Here is a 26,241-nt window from a genome sequence, read left to right as displayed (position 1 = left end):
ACCAATGCTATTTTCTAGGACTCTTTTATTAATTGTTCTCAGAAGGCACACTTACAATGTATTCTTTGTACATGAAAATGTTTTTATAGCATATTAAACGAATCAAAATTCCCATTGGACAAATTCAAGGGGGGGACACCCATCCTTGTTACTGGTACCTACCCACCCCCCTCTAACCCTCCCTCTCCCCCCCCCCCCAAAACCACCAAGCTACTACCAGGGAAAAATTTCCAGCAGTCACTTTCTACAAGTATCAAATGGAAGGACAGCTAAGGATCAGAGGAGTTGTATTTGACAGAGTTTCCCACCAAATTCAGCCAGCAATTGCAGCACAATGTAATCTTGTTGATTGACAATCAAAACAGATTGCCAAAAACTTATGCTGAAATCTTGTACACCTTTTGTCTGGAAAATGGTCTACAAATGAACCTTTCTGTAAGGTACAAATATTTAATCATCTTAGACCTCTGTTGAAACCCTCTTTGCAATACTTTCCTCGATATGAGGAAATAAGAACAGGATTTCATTTCGCAATATGGCCACATGACATGATCTAATGCAATGCCAATCTATCGACAAAGTCGAGTAACACTGCACTTTTATCATGAATTTGACAGGAAATCCAAATACAACTCTGTTGCTCCCTATGGTTTGAATTTGTTGACTGATGCAACTTGAATATTCTTCACAATACTTTTGGCAAGCTTCAAAAGAAACTTTCTCAGCCAACAGAAGCTACTTATAATATTATAATAAATTAATTAAAATATCTTCATACCCAGTTACAGTGTATGAATTATATAAATGTCTCAACTAGATATGCCTGCATTTGTAATGTTAATTAAACTATTCTTACTATTAAGTAAACTACAAAATGATGTGAACTTTCAAATCTTTCTGATCCTTCGTTAAAAGCTGTACAGCTATTAATTTAATTACCACCTTATGGTGCGTTTTTCTGAACTCCACTGAGAAAAGCATCAATTAACCTTCCCACAACAAATTGTGTTTTAAAGGCAAATGTCATACACCCTGATCTGTGTTCAGAAAAGGAGATTCTTCAGCTGAGTTAAAATTTTTATACTACACAACATGTCACTGCAACAAACAGGCTTCCAAGTTAATTTTTCTACAAAAATGAGTTGTGTTGTGGTCCAGAAAAAAAATCCCTACCCCTTAATTTAAATTTATCTACCAAATTTCAACCATTTCACTCCCAAGATCTCATTTGTAATTCTCCTTACTATCTGTCATATAATTCTTTTGATGTTAGTTTAGAGAATTTGGTATTGGATCAACTAATAATTCCCTAATTGATATTCTCTTTAATCTCATCACTTATCTGTTTGATATTGTTTTGATATGATAAGGAGAAATTCTGCCTTGGTCATGCACTCATGGGAGTTCAAGAGTTGACCCTTTACCTCCCAGAAGTGATTAACATAAAACTTCTCCCCACAACATCCATACATTCTTCAGCAAACAGGTAATGAGAATATTCAAACTTATCAGGTAGAAGCTGCTATCTTGATCTAGCAGCAAGTTCTCATAACTAATTTACAAGGAAATGTGTAGCAGCTACAGGAGAGAATTAACAATCAGATCTTGGGAGTTAAAGGGAGAAAAATAGGCCCTCTTCCTTGGCCAGAATTTTGAACCTCCAGTCCTCTGTATTAGAGGGAAAGGACATTTTCCAGAGCCACACATTATCAATATGAATTTTTTTTACAACCTCATTTTATAAAACAGCAAAGCCTATATTGGTTACTCAGTGACTGTGTGTAGATTTAACCTCATCCACCGCCTCCTGCACCTGAAACAACAGTATTCCATCAAGCACTTCTGACAGAATATAAAAAGACAGCTGGCCACACAAGAAGCTACTGACAACTCACTTCTTTGGTGCCGAACATATTCTTCAACAGAATTGGCAAGAGATAGACTGCAGAATTTTCTCCTAGGTCAGATCACCAGGTGATAAACACAAGGGCTTTTCTATTGGGTATCATAAATGAAAGCTAACCCAACACAATAACAACTACAGCTAATCAAAACAAAAGAAAATATTACCAAAAGGCAAGGTGAAGCTAAGCTAGAAGAAAGCAAACTGCCTAAAGCACAGGAAAGCTTGTTTTCGTTTTGAATCTGAGCTGTTAAAAAAGAATCCTGAGTTTACAGGACTAATTGCACAGCAAAGTCTAGCAAAACTAAAACAAAAGCACACTGTGGATTACTTGTGACACTCATTTGAAAGATTGCTCTACCAGACTTGTATGAGCACCTTGTTGAAGCTTTGCATCTCCACTTACTAAATCTGCTCATATCAGGTAACTTTTCTAGTTAAAATTTTTTTTGCCGTTTACTAACTGAACTAAAACAATAGAGTGTAGAGTTGTGTAACTGGCTAACAAATCAAGTTAGGTGATGATATTTGTCAACTATAGGCACAGGCAGCCCAAGCTCACATCTTAAGAAAAAGCCAACAATTAATTTATGAAGGCGTCAGGTATTAAGCTTGACTTTGTCTTTTGACAGGAATAACAGTGATGGAAAAGCAAGCTTAAAACAGCAGAAATTGCTAGAAACTACAATGGACACACAGGATGTGAGTAAGGTTTATTGATTTACATGTAAAATGTTCATATTTCAAAATATTTACTGTTTCGTTCCCCATGCTATTCCTTATAATGTGTTCAAATTTTCAACAGTTCCTCTTGTAACTTAACACCAAGTCACACAACTTGTGACACTTTCATGAATTAATCATTGGCTTTTTCTTGAGAAATGAGCTTGGACCACCTGTGCCATAGGCTACCTTTGGCTGCCCAGTATTAGCTGAACTAATTTTCATTATCAGCTGGCTCATTCTCCTAATCATGGTTTTGGAAAGTGCCTTATTCCTCAACATTTGTGACTGCATAAAAATTTATCAAAGACATTTGTTGACATACCTCTTCTTGGTGGTCTGTAGTTGAATCCACTTCCCCCCCCAGATAAAGGACTGTAATCTAATAGAAAATATCAATCAGAGATTGAATTATATAACGGTTAAACTTTGATTATCCCGACCTTGATTAGCCAGGTTTTTTGATAATCCATCTTGGCTTCTTTCTGTCCCATTTTTCACAAGTATTAATTAGTAACATTCAAAATCCATAAAAACTTGTACAATGTTGATAAAATTCTGTTAATGTAGCTTCAAAGAATTCATGAAAGAATTAGCAACATGCACATGCTGTAGCAAATCTCTGGGTATTTAGATTTCATTCAGATGGGAAAGCAACACTCCTTGCAGCTTCATAGGCTCTGACTTAAAGCTAGGGACTGAGTGTCAGTTTGAAAGAAGACAAATAGAATATCCCAGGAGATCAGGTTATCAATGATGCCATACATGTTGATTTATCCTATTATACAGAGGACTGGGAACTATTCAGTGAAAATTTCCTTAGCATTCCACAAAGTTTGAGGAAATTCTGAACGTGGAATTGATTCACACATCTCCAGAAGCAATAACTAAAAGATTTTTAAATGTTGTCGAAATAACAGACTACAACATTACCACTTTACCTGATTTTCGGAGAGGCTTTTTAGGTTTTTTTGGCTTTGATGAAGGACTGGATTGCTCTGAATCCTCCTACATATTAAACACAAAAAAAGACAAACAAACTTTACACAGATTTACTACAACTGCAATTCCACACCCATCACTGAAAAAATACTGCTTTTCTTTCCAGCAAACCCTGGACAAAAATAACTTTTGCTTAGAGATGATTTTAGGCAACTTTTCCAGGCTGATGGCTGAGATGGAAATTTGAACCTGCAACCTGATATACACACTTCTGAGCTGACAAAAGTCAATTTATTTTTTAGAAAACATAAATAAACAAGAAATTTAAAAAGCTTTATACCGGAGATTTATATCTTTTTGTGCGGTACCCTTTTCCTTCTTGATGTCTGTCCCAGTCTTCTATCTTCTCTTTTCTCCTTGTTTCATCCACCTGGCTCCAATCAATGATAAATTACAGTTAGAGACAAAATTTGAACCATGCGCCTTTGAATTTGTAAGAGATGCATATTAAGCCTTTTGGTTAGCATGCTGTTCTCAGGGTTGCAAGGTCTGGGTTTCAGAACTGGCTTTTTGGTCATTTTAAGGTCATAGTGTTGTGTTCTTGAGTCAAATGCGTCACTCTCAGAGTGCTTCTCTCCACCGAGGAATATAAACAGGTACCAGCAGACAAACAAACAGGTACTAAATTAGTCAGAACTAGCATCATAAGAATTGTATGACAGACAGTCAGGAGAATTACTAATGAGATCTTGGACATTAAAAGGTTAAAGGAGTGAAGGTTTTAAAGAGGAAATACAGGGCGTGAAATTGCGCCTAATACAGGCGCCAATGCGACTAAATTTTTAACTTTGACGACCAAATCCTGAAAATTAGTCGCCAAATTGGCAACTAGAACGTTTCATCATAACCTTACCTAGAGATATAGTGAATTAAAAAGATTTGCAAAGATAAATCCACGGCAAACTTCCTCATTAAGTTTGTTTCCAAAATACAGCAGATGCATCTCGATCGATAACTAGACACCACTTGGATTTAGACGAGCTTAAACATTGCATATCATCCATCCTAGTGTCTCCTTTGTAGCACGTTAAAGATCTTTTCCCTAACTTAATTTCTAGAACGATAACAGCATAAAAAAAAGGTTTTGTTTGTCTTTCAAAATGGCAACCAAATTTTTTTGAATTGGCTACCACTTTGATGAATTTAGGAGCCAAGTGGCTATCAGAAAAAAAAATTAATTTCATGCCCTGAAATATATACAGTACCAAGGGATGCTAACTGTTTTAAATTATAATACTTGCCAGCTTTTGGTCCTCCATAAACTTGGCAGCTTTGGCATCCTGTTTTTCTTGCAGTCGTCTTCTGGCATTTTCCATACTCTCCTGTTGCCTGGCTGCTTTTATTGGGTCTAAGGCATGTAAAGTCATAAACAATTAGTATTGATACTTGGAGGAAAAAAATCAACCCTTTAATCCTATGAGTGATTGGCATCTAATTTCTCCTCACAAATTATCACCCCTGAATCACGCATTAAGGTCATAAGTAAAAGAAATTATCACCAACAAAAGAAGCTTTTGATTGTTAAACACGTTCTCCTTATCACCTTAGGGTGTGTATAGAGAACAGTATGACGAATGTGCATATTGATGTTGGGGTGTGAAAGGTAAATGGTTATTTAACCCTTTCACTCCCAAGATCTTATTAGTAATTCTCCTTACTGTCTGCCATACAGTTCTTGTGATGTAAGTTGAGAGAATTTTTATTAAATCAACTAATTCATCCCTTGACTGATATTTTTCTTTATCTTTTTCTCAGTTTGTGGGCAGGTGATATTCTACAGATCCTGCAATCTGATTGGTTCCAAGAGCGGGCCGTGTTATCCCCATTTGGCCCGCTCATAGCGGGCGGTATCCAAAAAATGTTTCGAAGTTTTCTTGGAAACCTTTTAAATTTTAAATTTTAAATTATGCAAACAAATATGTTTTGATGAAACCTCTCTCTTTCATTTGCATTGCCCTTGTTTTCTTTACCATCTACTTGTTTACAAATTGTTCTATTTAAGGAGAATCTTGCTGTAATTACAGCCCTTTATCATTCAGGTTCTTTTCATTACCATTTGTTAGGTTTTAGAAAAAAATAAAAATGTTATTCACCAGCCAAGGTTGGTCTGTATTGGGAAAAGCTGTGCCCTCGGTCTTGTGTACTGCCTGAGGCCATAGGCCTCAGGTGGTATCCAAGACCTTAGGTATAGTAATTCCCAATATAGACCTCCTGTCTGGTGAATATCATATATTTATTCACATCACTTGCATAATTGATATTGTATGGATGTTGTGAGGAGAAATTCTGTCTTGGTCACTCACAGGAGTTATAGGGTTAAAGGGAATTCTTTGTATGATGTATAGTAACAATGCCTCACTTTTCTTTGGCAGGTGTCGAAGGAGACATAAAAGCCACAAAATGCATAGACAAAGTCTAGTTTCCTGTTTGTGTCACCATTAATTTTCTTATGTTCATTTTGCCTGCAACTCAGACTATCTGTCAGTCTGTCACTCTGATGAGAGGCTAATCCTTTAAACATCAGCTTTGAAACTCTTTACAGAGGCCAATTTAAATTTCAACTCAGTCAATAAAACTGAATTATCTTGTAATACCTCTCACCTGATGCCACACCACAATTTCTTTCGAGACTTCTGTCTGTCTACATGTACTGTCTACCTGTCTGTTTGACAGTATGTCTCTGTTTTATTTTTACGTCTACAGTCTTCTCACATTCATGCAAAAAAATTGTGTTCACTCTACTCTTGGTGAAACAAATGATCTCACTTACCAAAGTTAGCAATTTCTTGCTGTCTTTCCCACTTGTTTTGTAGTTCTTTCCAGTACGGTTTCAATTTGCTCCACAGGAATACCAGGATCACAAGCCCTATCAAAATGAGCCAGCCATACCGCTCCAGGAGCCCCACGCCTGTTAGATAGAGCAATATTCCAATTATCGAAAGGAATTATTCATGGTTTTTCTCTTTAATTTTTACCATTACGAAAGAAAATATCATGTCTTACAGGATTTTTTCCGGTTTTCTGGCATTTCATTCAGCTATTTCACCGACATAAAAATATACACTTCATGCAATTCAACTTACTCCGAGGAAAAAAATTAAAATAATTTTTTGATGGTATATTAAACCAACTGACATTTGAGTCCACAAAGGTTTGTGATTATCAGGTATTTTTATGAGTCATTCCACGGTTTCTAGCTTTTAAAAAAAAAACTAAGATATGTAGAGCTTTGAGTAGCACCACAATGTTTTACTGTAGCAATGTTAGCTCACCTAAATAAAATGTATCTACAAGAAATGTCGGAGTTGAATTTTCAAGCGGTCTTGACTTTGGAACTTCTTCTTGTTCGCCACCAGATCGCGCTTCGCCGGCCTGAGGACCATCCATTTCTCACGAGCAGCGAATTTTCGTCCACTAGAGGTTGAGGGCCTGCATTTTAATACAGCTGATGTTTTGCAAAGTGGAGAAATTTCCGGGTTAAAAGATTTAATTGGTCTGGTTCGACGTTACGTGGAAAGTTGCTATTGATTGTTTTAACCGCTGACTAACGAAGGCCGTGAAGACCTGGGGCGGTAACTGGTTCCACGGAACCTGACGGGGGAGGGGAGGGGCAATACGTGACTCATCTGAGACGGAGTTTCTGGGCTGTTTTTGGTGACTTATTCTTTAAGAATTGTACGTATTACAGGCTTTACTTAAGGGAGAAAATGTCTCTTACATTGTTTAATTTCAGTCAGAGGCATGAATTACCTGGTTTAACTAAGCGAGCATGAAACAGACACTCACTCCAGTTTATTTTTATTTTTCTTACAAAATAATTTAGATTATGTTGACCCGCAGATAGCAAATTTGCTATTCGAGGCGGGTCAATCATCAACAAACATTATTTACAATATATAAAGAAAATTAAAAACTAAATAGTTAGATATTGTTAAATTATAAAGAGAAGCATAACTGGTAAATACATCAATAGTTGTTCAATAAAGTATAGAAGCAAATAAATTAGTACTGAAAGCAATCGGATCAATTTGTTTTAATTATGCAGTCCTTAAGTTTAGAGGAGATCTTTTCAACATCAAGATAAGAATCTTCATTATCTAGTATCTGAAATAAAGACGTTTTTATTTGTTTATTAAAGGAATGTTTTGATAACGTTTTGAATTCTTTCGGTATCTTATTCCAAATTTTGACACCAACACGCGAGAAAGCCTTTTTTTGTAGGTTAAGTCTAGAGTACTTTGTACTAAAGAGCTGCGATTTGGATGATCGAATATTGTAGGTATGAATATGAGATGTTTTGGTAAATAGTTTCAAAATATTAATGGGAGCCCTCTGGTTGTGCACGTCAAACATAAGTTTACTTACGGCTTCATATTATAGGAACGTAACAGGCAGAATTTTTGCTTTGGCAAATAAAGGGATGGCATGCTCTCTTCGATCGGTGAAATAGATTAAGCGCAAAACTCGCTTTTGAAGAAGTAAAATCTTGTTTAAATAAGCATTTGACGCATTGCCCCAGGCAAGGAGTCCATAAGTTATATAAGGTAGAATTAATGAATTGTAAATATTTACAAGGACAGTAGAGGGAACGAAGTACCTCAGCTTTGCAATCATCCCTATTGTTTTACTTATTTTAACGATAACAGAGTCAACATGGTTTTTCCATGACAAATTTTGATCAATTAAAACGCCTAGATATTTGATATAACTTTTTTGCTCTAAACTAACTCTTCGGTTTGTCTCACAATCTAAAATACCTATTTGTGGAGAAAAATGCATTTTTTTCTGACGAGGACGAAAAATTAAGAAATTTGATTTTTTTGTATTCAATGTCAACCTATTTGTAGTTAACCAGTCATGTACGTTATTCAACTCTACATTAACCGTTTGCTCGATCGCCTTAAGATTCTTATCAGCATAAAGTATATTAGTATCATCCGCAAAGAGATAAAATTTTAGTTTATCAGAACAAAGGTGAATGTCATTTATGTAAAGTAAAAATAGAAGAGGTCCAAGGACTGATCCCTGGGGGACACCATAGGGGGAGATATTAAAGTTTTGTTGATAAGTGCTCTCCAATCTGAATTGTTTGTGTTCTATTTTTTAAATATGATTGAAACCAGTCATTTATCAATCCACGGAAACCGTAAAAGTTCAATTTATCGAGTAATATTTCATGATTGACGGTATCAAATGCCTTTTTCAGGTCAATGAAGACACCGCATGAGAAGTACCGTTTATCCATATTACGTAGTATATCTTCGACAATATCAAGTACTGCATGCTCTGTGGAATGTGACTTGCGAAAGCCATACTGTGAGGAGTACAATAGGTTGTTTTTGTCAATAAATTCCTTCATCCGGTAGTACAAAAGTTTTTCAAAAATCCTATTAAAATTAGACAAAAGAGATATTGGTCGATAGTTTGAAGGGTCGGTCTCGTCGTCACTTTTATATATTGGCGTTATTTTAGAAATCTTAAGTTTTGAAGGATAGACACCAAGGATAACTGATAAATTGAAAATATGAGAAAGAACTGGAGATATGATATTGCAAGAAGATTTAAGCAGTTGTGTAGGGCAGGAGTATAAGCCACAGGATTTACTATTTGGTAGGGATAATATTTCCTGTTTAACTTCTTCTGGTGTAATGGGTTTGAAAAACAAGGTAGAATCAGGTGATTTCAATTTACCAAGATAACTCATATAGTTATCTTTCTTTGGCAATTTACTTGCTAGTTAATTACCAACCATAAATAATCAGGTCAAAAGGAGACAATAGAGTTTAAACCCAAAATTTACAGCCTGTGAACGCAAACGTGTTTTCGATTGTAACTTCTCAAACCCAACAGTTTCTTGCTCTTTTACTTCTCTTCATTTTTTTTGTTTCTTTAAATTGTTCGGGGAAGAACATAAAATAGGTCAAACATCAGTTTCTTCACATGTCGTCCGACACACAAATACCCCTTTTCAAACCTCTATATAATTATTCAGTTACATAAACGTTCGAATTGGCGTGAATTTTGAAGGTTTGCTACGCAGAACAAACTCAGTAATGAATCAATTCTTGTGACATCCTCTGTTATATTGATTTCAAGCCATAACTAATCCGAGATTACTGGAAGAAGCTTCTTTCCAAAAAATCGTCAAATGCAATCAGCTCTAACAAATTCTTTTGAAACATTTAAACATAGCAATTCATGTGAGTTTAGAGATGCAAGTTTTGACCTCTTTATAATGGCAAAAAAAATATCTCCTGCCGCTGTAAGATGTGATCACATCATTTCTCAACCGCAATTTTTTACGGAACACATCCTGTGATTGCAAAGCCACATTTATGCTTGTCGTGAATTGTTGAATGTTTCATAGACTCGACCGACTGTACAAGAACAGAACTGCTTCCCTCCAAGCATAACCATGGACATTCAAAAATATATGTTGTCTAAATAGGACGAGCTACAATGCAAATCACTTCAGCCAGATTTCTTCCGACGCAAGTATTCAAACTCTTTGCTGGTTTTGAGACATTCTTCGGCCACCTCTGGCTCATGTTGGGTTAAAATATGTCTTTTGAGATTTCCTCGCCGTTTTAACCTTTGCCCACAAATATCGCACTCAAATGGCTTCTCCTTTGAATGGGTTTTCACATGATTCCATAATAAACTGTTATTCTTGAAAGCCTTCTTGCATTTGGGACATTTATATCGCGCAATATCAGAATGAGTTTTCTTATGGGTAGAAAGCGCACTTGACCACGTAAACGTCTTGGCACAGATCTTACATGTATAAACCTTTTTTTCTTTCAAATTCCCAAGCTTATTGCGTGGCATATGAAGATGGTGAACATTTGTTTCGTGTTCCCTCAAACCGCGCCTACGACGAAACGTTTTGTCGCAATGACTACATTTACAAGGCTTTTCTCCTGTATGGATTCGCTCGTGATCTTTCATGTTGTAGCTCCTGGCGAAAGCTTTATCGCAATATTGACAAACGAAAGGTTTTTTCCCGGTGTGCACAATTTTGTGCTGATCAATATGGTGTCGCTGGCGGAAAGATTTGCCACATTCATCACACTTGTACGGTCTTCGATCATAGTGAATATTCATGTGTTCCAAGTATGTCGTAGCTGATGCCAGCATTTTTCCACATTCTTTGCACTCCAAAGATTTATTTTTCTTCTTTTTCTTGACGCCTGTGGATTTAAACAAATTGGAAATAGAGATTGCACACCAAGACATCACACGAATCTAGAATAATTTACAAGATAGAAACATTACGCCCTACTCAGATAAGTGGTAGGTACGACTTATGGCGATTCTTCACCCTTTTACTACCAAGATCTTATCAGAAATCCTCTTTACTCTCTGTTATACAATTGTTATGATGTTAGCTACGAGAATTTGGTATCGGATCAACTAATAATCCTCTCATTTACATTTACTATTTCCTCATCACTTGTCTGCTTAATGTTATTTTGATATACAATCGAACCTGTATTAAGCAGCACCGTACTCAGCGGTCACCCTGTGTATAGCAGTCAGCTGTAAAAGCCCCGAAATTGTTTCCCCTTGTAATTGTCACCTTTTTTAAGGGGTCACCTCCATTAGGCGGTCGTGGTCACCATTTACTGAACCACTCACTCAATAAATCTTAGAGTAAGCTTTCAACGATGTTGAATTCACGTCCATCTACCGACATCAATGCTATTAGTATTTTTGAGCGAGTTTTGGTTCATTGAGTGGTCGATTATAGCACAAAATGACGCGCTTTTTTTTTATCGTTTTTTACAACACCCCTATTCCGTGGAACCTGCATCAAGCCGTCAATCGCCATTCCCAGTGGGTGACTGCTTAATATACGCTCAACTGTATATTATTAGAAGAAACTCTGTCTTGGTCACCTATGAGAGTAAAAGGATTTAGGGATACTTGAAAAAGATGCAGCAGAGAAACTGGCCTAAACTATATGAATCTGAAAAGCATTTAAGAAGAGTAACAGATCTATTCCTTAAAAAAAACTCTTCCATTTGGGCGGAAATTCCGAAACCCCATTGACCAGTTCAATATATTCTACCATTCCTATACTACCAGTAATAGGAACTGTATTGCAGTCCTAATCTTGTAACCAGCAAACGAATATATTATTATAAGTTACCTGTTCCTTTCTGTCTCTCAATTTTCTTCATATTTTCACAGTTTTCTGTTGGTTGCAGGAGAGAGGGATGGACAACGACATCTATTTCATGGATGGAAGGAGTTGATTCATCACAGAGCAGCACATCAGCAGTAGTGTTGTCTGCTTCTAAAAGATGAAATTAAATGTTACACTGAAATATGCCAAGCTTGGCCTTGCCAAGGAGACCTGGGTACAGGGCACTAAACAGCCTTTACTTGTAACAAAAGCAGCCACTGTAAAAAAATGGAATTCTGTAAAATTGGAAAGCAGTGAAGGTTTTTGCCACAATTGAGATGTAGGGAAAAAGTTACACTTTCGAACACTTTTGCCACAGACCTTCCTGTACAGCGTACAGCAGCATATTTTTTCAACAACATACTTTCATCCTTGAACACTTGTCAAACTTAAGCTGCAAGCTAATGGATAGTTACATTACAAAAATGCATTTTGCAAAGGTTGCAGAATAATATTGCCAGTTTATGTGCCAAGTAGTCCTTAGCTTTAATACAATGAGCCAAACCTGTATTTAGCAGTCACCCATGGGAAATGGAGGGGTGACAGCTTTATACAAGTTCCACAGATTATGGGTATTATAAAAAAAATAAAATAATAAAAAAATTCAACTTTATGCCATAATCAATCACTTAATGTAAATGATCTTGTTCAAAAATACGTCTTACTTTGAGTTTAGGAGAGAAACGTGTATGGATTCAAAATTACATAAAAGATTATTCTTAGCTATATCTGAGTGGTTCTACCTCAGTGACCATTCAATATAGGTGAAAAACTATAAAAACAGACCATTGGGACTTAGTAAAGGGTGACTGCGACCATTTAACAGAGGTGACTGCTTCTAAAAGATGTGAAAATTACATTGATTAAGTGGGTAACAAGTTAGTTAAGGATGACTGCGACCATTTAACAGAGGTGACTGCTTCTAAAAGACGTGCAAATTACATTGATTAAGGGGGAACAACTTCCAGACTTTGACAATTGATACAGAGTGACCATCTCATACAGTGCCACTTAATACAGGTTTGACTGTAGATTGCTTCAGTTCAGTGGAAAGAGATTTGAGTAGATGGGGTATCAATTCTCACTTTTTTAAACATTTTTTTCATGTACATTATTGCCATGAATTTGCAATCACGTTTGTGACATTGTGACATGTGAAGAAGTAAATCTGACTGTGATACTGGCCCCTTGAATAAATTTTGAGGCAAAAGGACAATATGGTAATCAGCAGGCTGTGAAACACTCCCCCCCCCCCCCGCTAGAAACCCTCTTGGAGAGGTTAAAAATCCCCTGATGAGATTGGGGTGAGTGTCAGGTCAGACTAGCAGAAGAACACTTAAGGTAATAAACCAATGAATAAAGCTCTAACCTTTTGGTACAGTTTGAGAATTGTTGCCCCCTTTCTTGCGTTCTTCATCATTTTCTGTGTTCAATCCAACAACATCGAACTGATTGGCATTGTCACTTTGTGCTTCATTCAAACCATCCTGATCAGATGTCTTATCAGCATTCTGGTCACTTTGAACTTGGTTTGTGCTGCTGAATTCAGCAGTAGGAACTTCTTCTTGGAAAACTGTTCTTGTGGATATCTGTTCCACCTCACTCTCACCACTGGTTTCAACACCACTGCTCTCTTTTTGAACAATTGAAACAATTTGCTCCTCAAGATCAGTTCCCTCATTTTCAACATCTGCAACTACACCATTTCCAAAGGATTTCTTTTTCAAAAAGTTCAAAAGAGCCAGTTTGGTAGAACTGGTTATCTGACCACACTGGCTTCTTTTAGCTTCAATGGTCTTGTGTTTGTTGTTACTTGCAAATGTTTTTGCCATTACTAGTTCTTGTTGCTGTCTCTTGTTGGAAATGTCCTCTTCACAAATAATGGTCTTGTGGTTATTGTTATTTGGGCCAGTTTTAACCACGTCTGGTATTCCTAACTGTCTCTTTTTGGAAATTTTCTCTCCGCAAACATCTTTCCTTGGAATTTGGAAGTTTAAATGTCTTGGTATCATTACACCATTTGACAAGTTCATAGTAGCTGTTGATGGCCTGTGGCCTCTACTTGAAGTTGCTTGTGGAAGTGAATTAGATGTTGATGAATGCAGCACATTCCTGACTGAAGTTTCTTTTGATTTTGAAATTGATGTCTGAGGTGGATTTACAGTTGATGGTTGTTCTGCATCAAAAATTGATGTTTGTATTAAATTTGATTCTTGAGATTTTCTCCCAGCCGAAAATCGTTTAATTTTTCCAACAACATTGCTTGATATTGTTTGGTGTGTAACATTACCATTACTTGAGAATCCAGATTCCTCTTTTGGTGATTTCTCAGCGGTTATGTATGAATTATTCTCTGTCAGAGATGAACAAAAGGCCACCTGGTTACGCTGGTTACCAGTTCCTTGTACTCGGTTTCCGTTGTCATCCTCAATAAGCACTTCTGGGTCAGTTTCGGCAAACTCGAAGATGAAGCTGATGGTACTGGAAGGTGAGTTGATGACTGAAATTGCACCCTGATCCTCTGTTTCCATAATTATTCGATTCTTATATTGATCATCACCCTTCAGCAGGTAAATCAATGCGTTGAAGAGAATTCTGCGTTGTTGAAGGAACAAAATTTCTAGTCAAATTGTACACGTGTTAGACTATAACGAACGTCGACAATTCAAAGAAGTCTTTCTAGTTACCAAATTGAACGGCATAAAAGCGTATCGACACTCCATAAAAACTAGCCAATATTTAACTTGACTATTACTGCAAAAAGTATTTCGATTCATGTGTTCATTTTGGCAATGAATCTTGCCTAGTAAGGTTTGACAGAAACTGAAATGAGTCTCTGATAATACGACCGACAATTCCTTCCATTTTAGACGTGAGCGAAATTCTTTGTACAACAAATTTAAGAACTGTAGTGTATCGAGAACAAATTAATATTATATTAAACAAAATGTTTTTACCTATCTTTTCCGATATGACTGTAAACAATATAAACTCGAGACAACGGTAAGTGAAGCATTAATACGCCATTTTATTCAACTCGTTTCCATGAGCAGAGAGAGTTGACTGGTAACGACCTTTATCAAGCGTGACATTCACGCGTGACTTTATTTACGCTTAAAAAATTGAAATAAACAAATAACGAAATCAAAAAGGCGTTGATCTATGCGATTTCTAGAATGTTCGATTCACATGACTTAAAATTGCTACTGGTGCTTTTTGCCCATTAGAAACTGAACCGAGGAATATTGTCGTATTAGCTCTTCATGCTTACTTACTTCTTCTATGAACGAGGAAAAAATTATCTCAGCCATAGCAGTCATGGTGTGACTTATGGAAAAACGGAAAACCACAACCAAACGAAAAATTTGAATAAAAGAGCCATTGGGTAAAGCTAATAGAACAGAATAAAATACCGAATCCCGAGGACATTCACTCAAACGGAAATTCACGATGTTATGATCAGGGTCCTGACGCAATAAATGTCAATGTACTGTATCAATAATTGGACTTTGCCTCGATGTTGGGCAGACAAACTGGGCTATGATAACTTGCTGAAACTGTTCGCAAAGATCCACCAAATTACGCCCCATTCTGCTAAAAGCGAAAAAAAGACGAACAAATAGACCGAAGAAGATAATATATGTTGTCGAACGCTGTCACGGCCGAAATTCCTTTTATAGGAAAGTGCAGTCATCGTAAGGGAAACCCCCTCATCTTTACCCAATCAAGACGAACATAAGTATTTGCATCACAAGGTTTTCTACGTTGCATGTGCCCGACTTGACTCTTCATCAATTAATGAAAACATGCTTTTCCAGCTTCTTAGCAAGAATTTAAGAAGAATCTTTGGCTAAAGCTTGAAATGCTGGTCTGGAGAATTCAAGGGATATTTTACACGAGATCTCATGTCTGGTAAGTTGAGTTTTATGTCAAGCACTGCATGCAATCAATTTCGCAGCGTTTGCTTTCTCGGGGTGCACGTCATCAAAACCCGCACATATTTGCAAGATTATGACTAGAAAGTGTTAAAATATTTCGATACTTTCAGGAGAAAGTCGAAAGCGTCGGCATGGATCTGCAACAACGGGGAAAGAATGTGTTGGGTTGGATCCATTAGATGAAGAGCGCCGTTCTACTGTTGGAAACAAACCACCCTCTGTCCTGTCTTGCGTGACAGATCCAATCGAAGGAGATTCGGGGCCCGACAAATCTTCGTCCCTATCGGACGACCTTCACGGTAAACAAGGAAGTAAAGATAATTTGAAGAAAGAGGCCACTGAACATGATGAGGCAGACATCGTGGATGTAAAAGCATCTTCTTCCTCAAAAGTTGTATCAGGTTTGTCCACGTTAGCTGAGGTTTGTGGAGAGGTCGCGGATCCATCACCCTCAAATACCGACGTAACTGCACCTCATACCTTAGTGCAATCAAACGACTGTGTACGGACTGTAGCGGAAACATCACCCATGCCTGATCTCTTTGCACAAGATGACGATGGAGATACGTAAGTTGAGAAAATGTGTTTATTCATTTCATTTTTCTTCACTCAGCTGTTACAGCTCCTCGTGAAACAGTATTGCAGATAGACGCTCTTCCTCGTAGGAGATAAGTCTGGAAGGGCCATCTCGGAAATAAATACCATGTAAAATCATTTAGACATTCCTCTTCAATTCCAGACATTCGAATGTGTATGTATTTCAATTTGGTGTACGTCCTAAAGAGTATATTATCTCGCCGACCAGTGACATAACATATCAATGTTTTGATATGAGGCGATCTTTGATATTCAGTTTGAAATGTTCGAAATTAAACCATCAAAAACTCTGCACGAAATTCTTACTGATGACCAGTCATTGATGACATGATGATGACATGCCAGTGACCTTAGCAAATTGATCATAGTCTAAACATTTATAGTCCACGACGTGAATATGGACTCCGAATGATTAAGAATACTTAAATCGAAAATGCTTACGTCGGCACATTCTACATTATTTGACTGAATTATGTAAACGTTCATGCGGAGAAGTCACGAAGGAGAAAATGATTGTGACTCCTAAACCAACGATCCGAGCAAGAAAGAGCGGTACGCGAACGAAACAAAAACTCCAGCATTTAAGTACTAACTGCTTGGACCGAAAAAGGTAGCAGCGACACATACCTCGAACAAAAATTATCATTTAATTTTTTTTTATTTTAATTCAAGCTGAGGGAAGTTTAAGAATAGCGTGTTAGCCCCACACTGAGGAAGACGTCTTGGAAGTAATCGAAGGACGTACTCAAACAAAACACATTTTATTGGTTTCCATTGATCTGTTTTGGTTTCTAGAAGACAAAGTTGATTGGTTACCATAAGGAAATTCCTCTCGACACTTCATGGAATGCACGAAAAACATGATTGCGGTAAAAAAAGTCAAATTTTTACGATACAGATATGTATATATCTATATTTAAAAAGCCTTTGGTTGAGTGATTTTACGGACAGGTAGTGATTTTACTCGGTAAACCATGCAAATCTACGTGATGAATGTAAAAGGTTCGAAAGAGGCTAAATAGATCTCAGTTTCTAACACTGAAGACTATAAAGAATGCTTCACAAAGCTATGGAATGAAAAAAATTATTTATCACAATTTTTCTGGAATCGTTTTGGCTGCCGACCTCTTATATTTTGAAATATAAGAGAGAGCAAAAATTTAGATTCTTTCTTGTCGGTCTTACCCTCAATTTCGTTCTGCTCTCAAGGTGAACAGACATGCGGAAGTCGAATCGCATATTTTTCATCGTTCGAACTCAGGTTCTCATTATCACTCACTGACCTTGTCGTAAGAGAGAGCTTAGGTTAAAGAAATTTCCCTTTTTCTTCACAGGTTCCTACATATTTCTGTGGTACAGGGTGACCAACCACTAAGTCAGTTTTTCATTGAGAGAATGAAGTCAAGAGGGGTTGATATTTTCAACAAGCTTAGACAAGTACGTAACTTTTCGATTAAAGGAAAAGAAAAAACTGCAGATTATCTGTCAAGAGTGTAAAGCAAAGAAGGGAAGCGAGTGCAATGATTTCATTTGGTGACAAAGATATAAATGTCCAGGATTATGTTTATTCCTTTTCATCCTCATTAATTGTTAGCAACTTTTGTTGCCGATAGCAGCGGCGTTCGTGACACGTGTTACATGTAAACCTAAGATATATTTGTAATATTGACTGACTATGAGGTCGATATGGCTTGATATTCACCGACCTCTTTAACAAGCAGATGAGAGAGCAAGGCCATATCAAGCCAATTCGACCGAACTTGGTCAATACACCGTATTTCACGTGGCTGCGAAATCGTCTTCGAGTGAACGAAGAGAACGAGTCACGGCGAGAGATATTTTCAACCCAAGAAGATGAAGTAACATCTACAGAAGGAAATTTGATGTCCCCGTGATCGCTAGCAGAAAGAGATGCTCACGGCCAAAGACTTTCAACTACAGCACGGTAACTCATCAATAACCTTTGTTTTTCAGACACCGTTACATCTTGCTGTGATTACTCATCAAAAATATCTTGTGGAAAAGCTGGTAGAGGGCGGAGCGGATGTTAATTTGATGGACAGGCACGGACAGACTGCCCTTCACTTAGCCTGTCAAAATGGTGACATCAATTCTGTCTTTGCTATCCGTGACGTCACACATAGATGCCACATGCAAATCAGACTAGATCTGAAAAATTTCCAAGGTGAGCAATTACGACAGTACCACAAGGAGCCGCGGGTGATTGAAGTTCATGCTCTACGGAGCCACTACTTTACTTTCAGCTGATTCGTTGCCGGTTGATGTCTGGTGACCCCCAGTTTATGGTGAACCTAACTCTAAGCTGTTGCATTTCAGTCATGGATTGGATCAGACGTATTGTTCGGCAGGCATTGCACCGCCCTCATGGGAGCCTGGCCGTTCACCTTAAATATTAAAAAAACTAGCTGATTCATTTTAATGGAGGGCTAACACTCGAATAGTCAGCTGCAGAATTTCTCTGCGGTAGCCAATTCACTTAAACCGGGGAGCCGCAAGTGGGAGTTTTTCCTATTACGGTAAAAAATCTCTCGCGGCATCACCTCTTGTTTTCAAAGCTTTGCTACTTGATGCCTCAACACACTCACAAATCAGACAGCGACGCAGGTTCAAAGTGCAACTGAAATTGTGGTGTTTGCCAGAATGTCACGTTTTGGTCGAAGTCGTTTTATTGGACTTCTAATGATGGTTGGACTATATTATCTGGAACATCATATTTTTGAGTAATGCACAAGCCTGGGGCCGTTGTTTCAGTAGTGGCACCTGCTAATCCTGGATTAGACGCTAAATTCAATTGATTTTGATTAGTCTTGTTGATAAAAGCTTCGGTTGGGGTTAACGGTTTGTGGGGGCTAGCGTGCTGTCATGAAAAACTGAAGAGAGCAACATGTAAAAGAATTGAAACTAACCTTGGGATAATCTTGAGTTAACTTTAACGTGATTTGACCAAACAAGCAAAGGTCTATCTTTGAAGAAGTAATGCTGGCCTTTTACTTTTGCAGGATTTTCAGTGCTTCATGTGGCGACTTTGAATGGAAATAAACAGCTTGTTGAAACAATTCTTGACATGGGAGCAGACATTAACGATCAGGTTATTTACCAATTCGTAACTCACCTCTTAATTCGTAGTTTCTAAGAACAAGAGACGATGAGGAAAGGAGACTGAAAGCTTCTATGTTGTCTTCCCATTGTGCGCCGGTCGCTATTGAGTTATTTTTAGAACATGTCCTAAGATTTTCTAAGATTTGCAAGACAAACAGTTGGTTTGATTTTATTGTAGTTTAGAATTCGATCGGCTTTGCTCTACGACGCTCTGTGATTTTTGCAATCAGTTGCAAAGCTTAGACAAATCGCGACTTGATCACCCCTGTTTTCTCGCTCTTCAGGCAATTAAGGTCATTCCCCTCAAATAGAACCCCTTCACCTCTCGAGATCTCCGTGAAATATTACATATTGGTTGTCTATCTTGCAGGGACGTAAATTTTTAAAAAAAAAATGGGATCCCTGTGCTCGTCTAAGAGCAGCAGTGCCCTTTAGATAAACATATAACTCCTGAAATCGCTAAAAAAATTACAATTTTCTTGATTGTGATTGGTTTTAAAAATTATATTTTCCACTAATTTACATGTCAATTTGTTATTGGACAGTCTGTCATCGGACGATTCAATGGGCCAATAACTTTCAAGGTTGTAATTTATATCAACCAATCACATTCATTTTGATTGAAGTCAATGTCAGAGCGACGTTAAACAATTTACGCCTCCTTTGTCAGTCTTTTAATGCAAATTAAGAAAAAGAAGCAAATGATAGGTAATCGTGCTTGTCTACCAGAAATTGTCTACCTCTGTGATGAACTCCGACCACGAAGAAAAACCCCCCATTTTTTTATGTGCGTGCGCTAGTTAACACTGAAATTATGCAAAGTTAGGATGCACACTGCAATAAGGCGGAATAGACCTGATTTGTCTTTTTTAGCTTTCATCGGCTTCATAGTGGTTGAGATTAACGTTAAGTTTTAACATTAAAGGAAGTAAAACAGTAACGTCGCTCAGACGAAGGGTTAAAGCTCGAAACGTCAGCCTTTAAACTCTTTACGGTGGCCAATTTACGTTATCAGCTCAGTTCATAACACTAAATTACCCTGTAAAACAGTAACACTTGATAACTGATAACTCTTAACATTTCTCAGGATTCCAACAGTGGTCGTACAGCTTTGCATCACGCAGTGGAGGCTGGGAAAAATCATGTAGTAGAGTACTTGATAACACGTGGTGCTGACGTCAACAAAGTTACGTTCGCTGGAAACACTCCGCTTCACACGGCTAGCGGTCGGGACATGGATCAGATGGTGAAACTTCTTATTCAATACGGTGCCAACGTAAACATTGCTAACCTAGAGGGTGATATTCCGAAAGTGGGACAAACAAGTGAACAGGTAGGGGTTCCTCATTTCTTTTTAAACCCTGATTTAAAGTCTTTAAGTTCCATTTCATGGGCGCCTCGCACTTCCCACACTGAGCAGTGCCTCCCCCCCCCCCCCGTCTCTCGAGTTGGACGTGATATGTCCTTAAAAGTTTTATAGCGGAGCTTGAAGCGCGCGCAGCGAAGCCCCATACTTATCAAGAATGGTATTCTTGCGTCAAATGTTGGTTAGTTGACAGGAAAATTTTAACCAAACTGCCTCTCCCATAATATTGAAAGCCAGTGCCGGGAGCTATTCATGAAATTAGGAGTGATTTTAAAAGAGCACGCCTTTGGGTTAAACGGATGGAGAAATTCAGACTAAATTTCTCAAGTATGTCTATTGCACTCGGCGCCAGCCTTCTCCATCCCTTACTGTAGTTAGTTTTGAGAACTTTTCAAGTAAGTATCAAAAACCTGAAAACCAAAGTATTCACAATGGCGAATCAGAGCAAAGGTAGACATCGTTATCAGCCAATAAGAACTCATAATAAAAAACAAGCAAACTGCTTGAAGCGCAGGTAAAGCGCAGGTGACCAAATCGCGACTGGTTTTTAGTTTCGCATCTGATTGGTTGAGGGGATGGTACGAGTTTTCTGGACCAATGACAGAGCGAAGTAATACAAATCCAATGTAATCCAGGTTAATTTTCGGCTCTCGGTTGAACATTTCTCTATCGTTACCGTTTTAGTGCTGTGTTGGCTTCATCCAGGTGTTCAGTTAGTAAAAGGAAGCGAATTTTTAAATGTGTGATAGCAGCGGCGGATTGAGGGAGGCTTGGGTCGAGTCGTTACGCGCCCTTTCTCGAGGTTTTACTTCAATTAAAGAGAGTTTTGATATAGAATATTCAGTGACAATGTTGTCATCTTGTTTTTATTATCAGGCGAAGAGACATTTCCGATCCAAAGAAAAACAAACCAAAAGGAGAAAAAAATGATCCTGACAAATTATCTGCACAAGATCAATCACTCTGACGGGAACTGAGAAACTTGGTTTGAGTTGACTGAAGTCGTGTTGAGGAACCTGGGAAATTTGAGTCTTATGCGGTGTCGCTCATATTTTGTTGTGGGAATGCACCAGCCGGAGTAATTACTTGCAACTTGAGATGCTTTGAACGTGGCCTTAAGCATCAAGATGGAGATGACAGTTCCAATTGAAAAGTTACAGTTCTAAACCATTAACGTTAAAAAAAAAACCGCTTCCTCGCAACCGCTTCCTATATTCACCTCTTATGTTCACTTCCTAGCTCTGACTTTCTGCTAAATATCCACTGCTTTGCTATTTTCACCAAATTTGAGTGCAACAGCACTTTGTCCAAACAATTATCACTGAACTTGGTCAAATCGGCTTTGCAACTCTTGGATATGATTTGGACTTGTGACTTACAAACTAAAATAGTCATGCTTTTATAAATTCACGGTGTTTTGTGGCTTTCAATAGATAATTTATTAAGCGGATATCACACACAAACCCAAAAGCTTAAGCGAAAAAGATAAAGCATTTGTCGAAAATGAATGATTTTCCTTTGTAATGGACAACTATTTACATTTGGACAAAGTCTTAAACGCACGCATCATTTCAACGCAACATGTTACAATATTATTGCGTGAACGTGTTACAAACGTTTGGCCACCCTATAGCAAAATAGCGAATGGTGTTGGATCAAGTTTGAAAATGGTCAAATTTTTGTTGCAACATTTTTGGATTCTGCAAGATGATGCGCGCCTTTGGCCAGCTCTTTCACAACCTCTCAAATATAAGATGTTGCGTTTAAAGGTTGCGTTTAAATGTTGCGTGCGTTCTTGGGCCATATGCATTAGATAAAGCTAGCAATTTACCATTAATAAAGGAGTTGATTTTATCTCATGTTGCTGAGGTCGGAAATTAATATTGAGTTTTCTATATGAGAATTTTCTAGCGTGGTTGCATTTTATTCAACTTTTATTACATTAAGTGAACAAACAATCTTTGCTAAAGGTTTGACGAGGTAAACTTGTACACGCCATGAAATTATGAGTTGCGACATTACGAAGGAAAAGCTATCGATAAAAGCTGTTTTTCACCTATCGAAGCTTCAATATGAAATTTGGTAGGCTAGTCTCCTGATTAGCTTTCTTTATTTTTGAAAGGATCAATAAAAATGACATTTCCAATTGAATCGCAACCACATCCATCGACATAAATTGCAGCTTGTCTTACAGACGTTTGCTTTAGTTTATGTTTCTCTATTCGACCCAGTGAATTTTACAGAAAAACATGGTATGGTGAGATTTGAAGTTTTGCATTTTAAATTATTGATGCGTGAAAAACTCTTTAAAGTGAACGTGAAGCATGAATTTTACAAAAAAGCATGGTGAGGTGAGATTTGAAGTTTTCCCTTTAAAATTCGTGACGCGTGAAAAACTGTTTGAAATGTAAGTGAACCATGAATTATAAAGAAAGGCGTGGTATGGTGAGATTTGAAGTTTCCTTTTAAATTCGTGATGCGTGAAAAAACTCTTTAAAGTGCACGTTACGCGTGAATTTTTCTAATATTCGTGCGTGAAACGAAATCAAAATCCCCTTTTTGCTACCCTCCGTATAAAGCCAAGTTGACAAATTTCTGGTGACAAAATAGAAATGTCAAAAGTAACTCCTAAGAGGTTGTGGGTGCTATTCGTTTTTAAACACAAAAAGTGCCGCATCAAATAATTGTTGTGTGCGTAAGTACCTTCCTTTGACTTCGAAATTTCGTTATGAAACATTCAGTTTTCTGAATGGAGAGTGCACGGTGGTCTAAAGAGGTTTAATTACTGCGAAGGAAGATTAGTTTAACAACAATACTCAAGTTATGAGATTTTACAATAGGCTTAACTAAATTGACCTCTGAATAACTCTCATTTACATCAAAGAAGCCCGCTTTAAAGTTGTCAAACAGTGTGACTGACAATACTGACTGAATTTCTCTTGACCTTCGGGAAAATTGTTGTAATTGGGAGCGTGCTTCTGAACGCCTTTATCCGCACAGAGTATAAGATAGGATTTAACACTGAAGAAAAACAAGCCAGGGTAGTTGTACCTAGCCATAACTGAGTGTCGGCCCAAAATTTTGGCGCTGAAAGGTGAATCGCCGAATCAATCAAACCTGGAAGCCAACAAAGTGCAAACGAGCCCGTTACCATAGCAACAGTCATGACGGCTTTGTATTCTTTCAGGAAACAGGGTTGGTGCTGATTTGAGCGGGTTTCTTGCACTTTTATCAATCTTTTCTGCCTGTTGGCTTCCTTGAAAATTCGCACGTAGAAATAGGAAATAAACACAAATGGAATACCAAAGATGCCCATAAAGAGGGCAAAATGGCCCTGCCCTGATATGCCACAGTTGTTTTTCAGTGATATTAGTGATACTAGAAGGGACGAGGTCCAAATCACTGCGATAATTTTTCCGCACTTTCGTGGGGTAAGTCTACTTTGGTATTGAAATGGTGCAGTGACACCTACATAGCGGTCGTAACTTAACGCAAGAAGGTTTAGCGAGGAAGCAGACAGTGTCAAAACCACAATCACCGTGAACAAGTTATGCACGTTTTCCTCAATGAAGTGTGCCTTTTGAAGGAGTTTTAAACACCACACTGGCACACCCAATGTTGCAATCAGCAAATCGGCAACGGCGAGGGAAACAATCCAATAGTTTGTCATGGATCGTAGCGCAGGTTTGTGACAAATCACCAAAATGACCAAAATGTTTAAAAAAATCGCTGCAATTCCACAGACTCCCGACAGCGAAAGGATAGTGATCAGAGAACTTGTTGAGACAGTGAAAGAGTGTTGGGAGCAATCCTTGTGAAAAATTGTTGAATTTTTCATAATACGAGCTCCTGGAAGCTATACCTTTCAGTGATTTCTACCTTGATTATCTTACTCTGCTCACGGAAAAGCTTCACTATCAGTTCGCGCAAAGAAGTGCATCAGTTCATCTCTGAGCGGGTAATTTCTGCTTTGTCATCGGTAAACGTAAGAATTGTCTAGCAAGAAAAAACTGAACTTGATCACTGCATCGAAAAAACAACAAGAAATTTCACTGATTTCGCGCCTCTTAACAATTCCTCAATCTTTTGAGAGGCGATCTTCCTTCTTTTGTTTCGGAGGATCGTTCGATTTTCAATGTTAGAAGCTTGTTGTGCCGCACATTAGGACTTCCACATATCCGGAAGCCACTTTAAAACCAACACAAATGACGCTGGAAAAACAAATGACACCTGCCAAACCAGACAAAGCATGATCTATTTCTTTTATAAATTATGCATATTACTTTTCTATAAGGTTACTCTCCGTCGAAGATTATCATTTGAATATCAATAACTAGCCATTCTTTTTTACAATATTTAATTCGTTTTCACAAATAAAACCTCTAGTTCTATGATGCCAGCGGGAATGTTTTTGACGCTCTTCGAATCACATAAATTTATGTTTTTTTTCCTTATCGAGATACTTATGCACTTAATTAACCAAGGATATATTAAAGTTATTAGGTTCCGGGGCAAATGCAAACAACAAGATTGCTGTCTAGTCCATTTACGTGAAATTTTTGGCATTGTGGACAATTCTGAGGTTAAAACACACGTTTTTAGAACATCACTTTCAAGATTTGAGTACGTTAATGACTTCTTCGGCAAAATTAATGATAGGGAAATCTCAATTGTGTTAAGTTTTTAATGAAACTTTCGTTATTGACTTCTGAACGAGACAGTAGAAAAGTCCATTAAGAAAATTATCAGTAGTCATCTACGCTAAGTGGAACGATTCCTTTCAATATCCGTGTGAAGTACACAAGTTCGAATCGTATAAGTTTGAAAGGGTTTTCATACGCTAAATTGCATGTGTGTAGTAACAGCCGCAAGCACTGATACAACAACGAAATATTGCGGTAAAACGAACAATAGAAAACCCTTTTGGCGAAAAACAAAAAAAAAAAGGGAAAGAAAAGAATAACAAACAAAATAAAGCAGTGATAGTTCCAAATTTAAATAGAGCGAAGGAAAAGACTCATGAAATGATTTATTTCTTCAGTTGTGTAGCTGCGCGTCGATAATTAAAGTAGTAATGTAATTTTTTTTTTAAATGGACGAAAAGTTCTGCTATTTCAGTTAAAAAACTGACATGTAAGTTACTCCCGAATTTTTAGGTTGACTTGTGACAAATTTAGAGGGCGCTTTGGCTTTAGAAAGTCTAAATTTGAAAGGTAAGAGCATCGGATATCAATTCACAATCATTTGAAGCCACTCCGCACTCGTTTTTGAAAATAAGGACCTGGTAATGATCTGTGATTTAGGTTCTTTACGCGGATGCATCAAATTGAAGCACCTCAAGATTTTCAGTTTTAAAATCGATGTTTATGGTGTTAAATGTTTTACCAGCTGCATCACGACAGCT

At 37.6% G+C, this 26,241-nt stretch overlaps 4 protein-coding genes across 5 annotated transcripts; 1 reads left to right on the top strand and 3 right to left on the bottom strand.

Annotated features, from left to right (window-relative positions):
• Positions 1-8: 8 nt before the first annotated feature.
• Positions 9-7,173, bottom strand: LOC113680124 (selenoprotein S). 2 transcript variants are annotated; one of them, XM_089209987.1, is made up of 7 exons: positions 6,901-7,173; positions 6,399-6,536; positions 4,867-4,976; positions 3,909-3,995; positions 3,568-3,634; positions 2,952-3,008; positions 9-1,813 (listed from the first exon to the last, which is right to left on the bottom strand). In XM_089209987.1, exons 1-7 carry the CDS (start codon positions 7,013-7,015, stop codon positions 1,788-1,790), a joined length of 600 nt encoding a protein of 199 aa, XP_089066113.1. In that variant the 5' UTR covers positions 7,016-7,173; the 3' UTR covers positions 9-1,787. The 2 variants fall into 2 exon arrangements, with proteins under 2 accessions (XP_089066113.1, XP_027052958.2); XM_027197157.2 differs by having other exon boundaries at positions 3,909-3,998; positions 4,870-4,976.
• Positions 7,174-9,308: 2,135 nt separating this feature from the next.
• On the bottom strand, positions 9,309-14,981 carry LOC113678544 (uncharacterized). Its single transcript, XM_089209982.1, has 4 exons — positions 14,774-14,981; positions 13,186-14,411; positions 11,781-11,927; positions 9,309-10,818 (listed from the first exon to the last, which is right to left on the bottom strand). Exons 1-4 carry the CDS (start codon positions 14,830-14,832, stop codon positions 10,100-10,102), a joined length of 2,151 nt encoding a protein of 716 aa, XP_089066108.1. The 5' UTR covers positions 14,833-14,981; the 3' UTR covers positions 9,309-10,099.
• On the top strand, positions 14,221-22,696 carry LOC113678645 (uncharacterized). The gene is made up of 8 exons (XM_027195649.2): positions 14,221-14,304; positions 15,635-15,728; positions 15,865-16,321; positions 17,686-17,788; positions 18,326-18,536; positions 19,372-19,460; positions 20,559-20,804; positions 21,714-22,696. Exons 2-8 carry the CDS (start codon positions 15,722-15,724, stop codon positions 21,765-21,767), a joined length of 1,167 nt encoding a protein of 388 aa, XP_027051450.2. The 5' UTR covers positions 14,221-14,304; positions 15,635-15,721; the 3' UTR covers positions 21,768-22,696.
• An 899-nt stretch (positions 22,697-23,595) lies between these two features.
• LOC113678807 (histamine H2 receptor-like) lies at positions 23,596-26,038 on the bottom strand. The gene has a single exon (XM_089209983.1). It carries the CDS (start codon positions 24,673-24,675, stop codon positions 23,740-23,742), a length of 936 nt encoding a protein of 311 aa, XP_089066109.1. The 5' UTR covers positions 24,676-26,038; the 3' UTR covers positions 23,596-23,739.
• Between the last annotated feature and the right edge of the window lie 203 nt (positions 26,039-26,241).

The sequence above is a fragment of the Pocillopora damicornis genome, chromosome 6, assembly GCF_964200805.1.
Source record: "Pocillopora damicornis chromosome 6, jaPocDami1.2, whole genome shotgun sequence".
Taxonomy (NCBI): Eukaryota; Metazoa; Cnidaria; class Anthozoa; order Scleractinia; family Pocilloporidae; genus Pocillopora; species Pocillopora damicornis.
The sequence above is the reverse complement of the archived record's forward strand: the minus strand, read 5'-3'. Positions and strand labels throughout refer to the sequence as shown.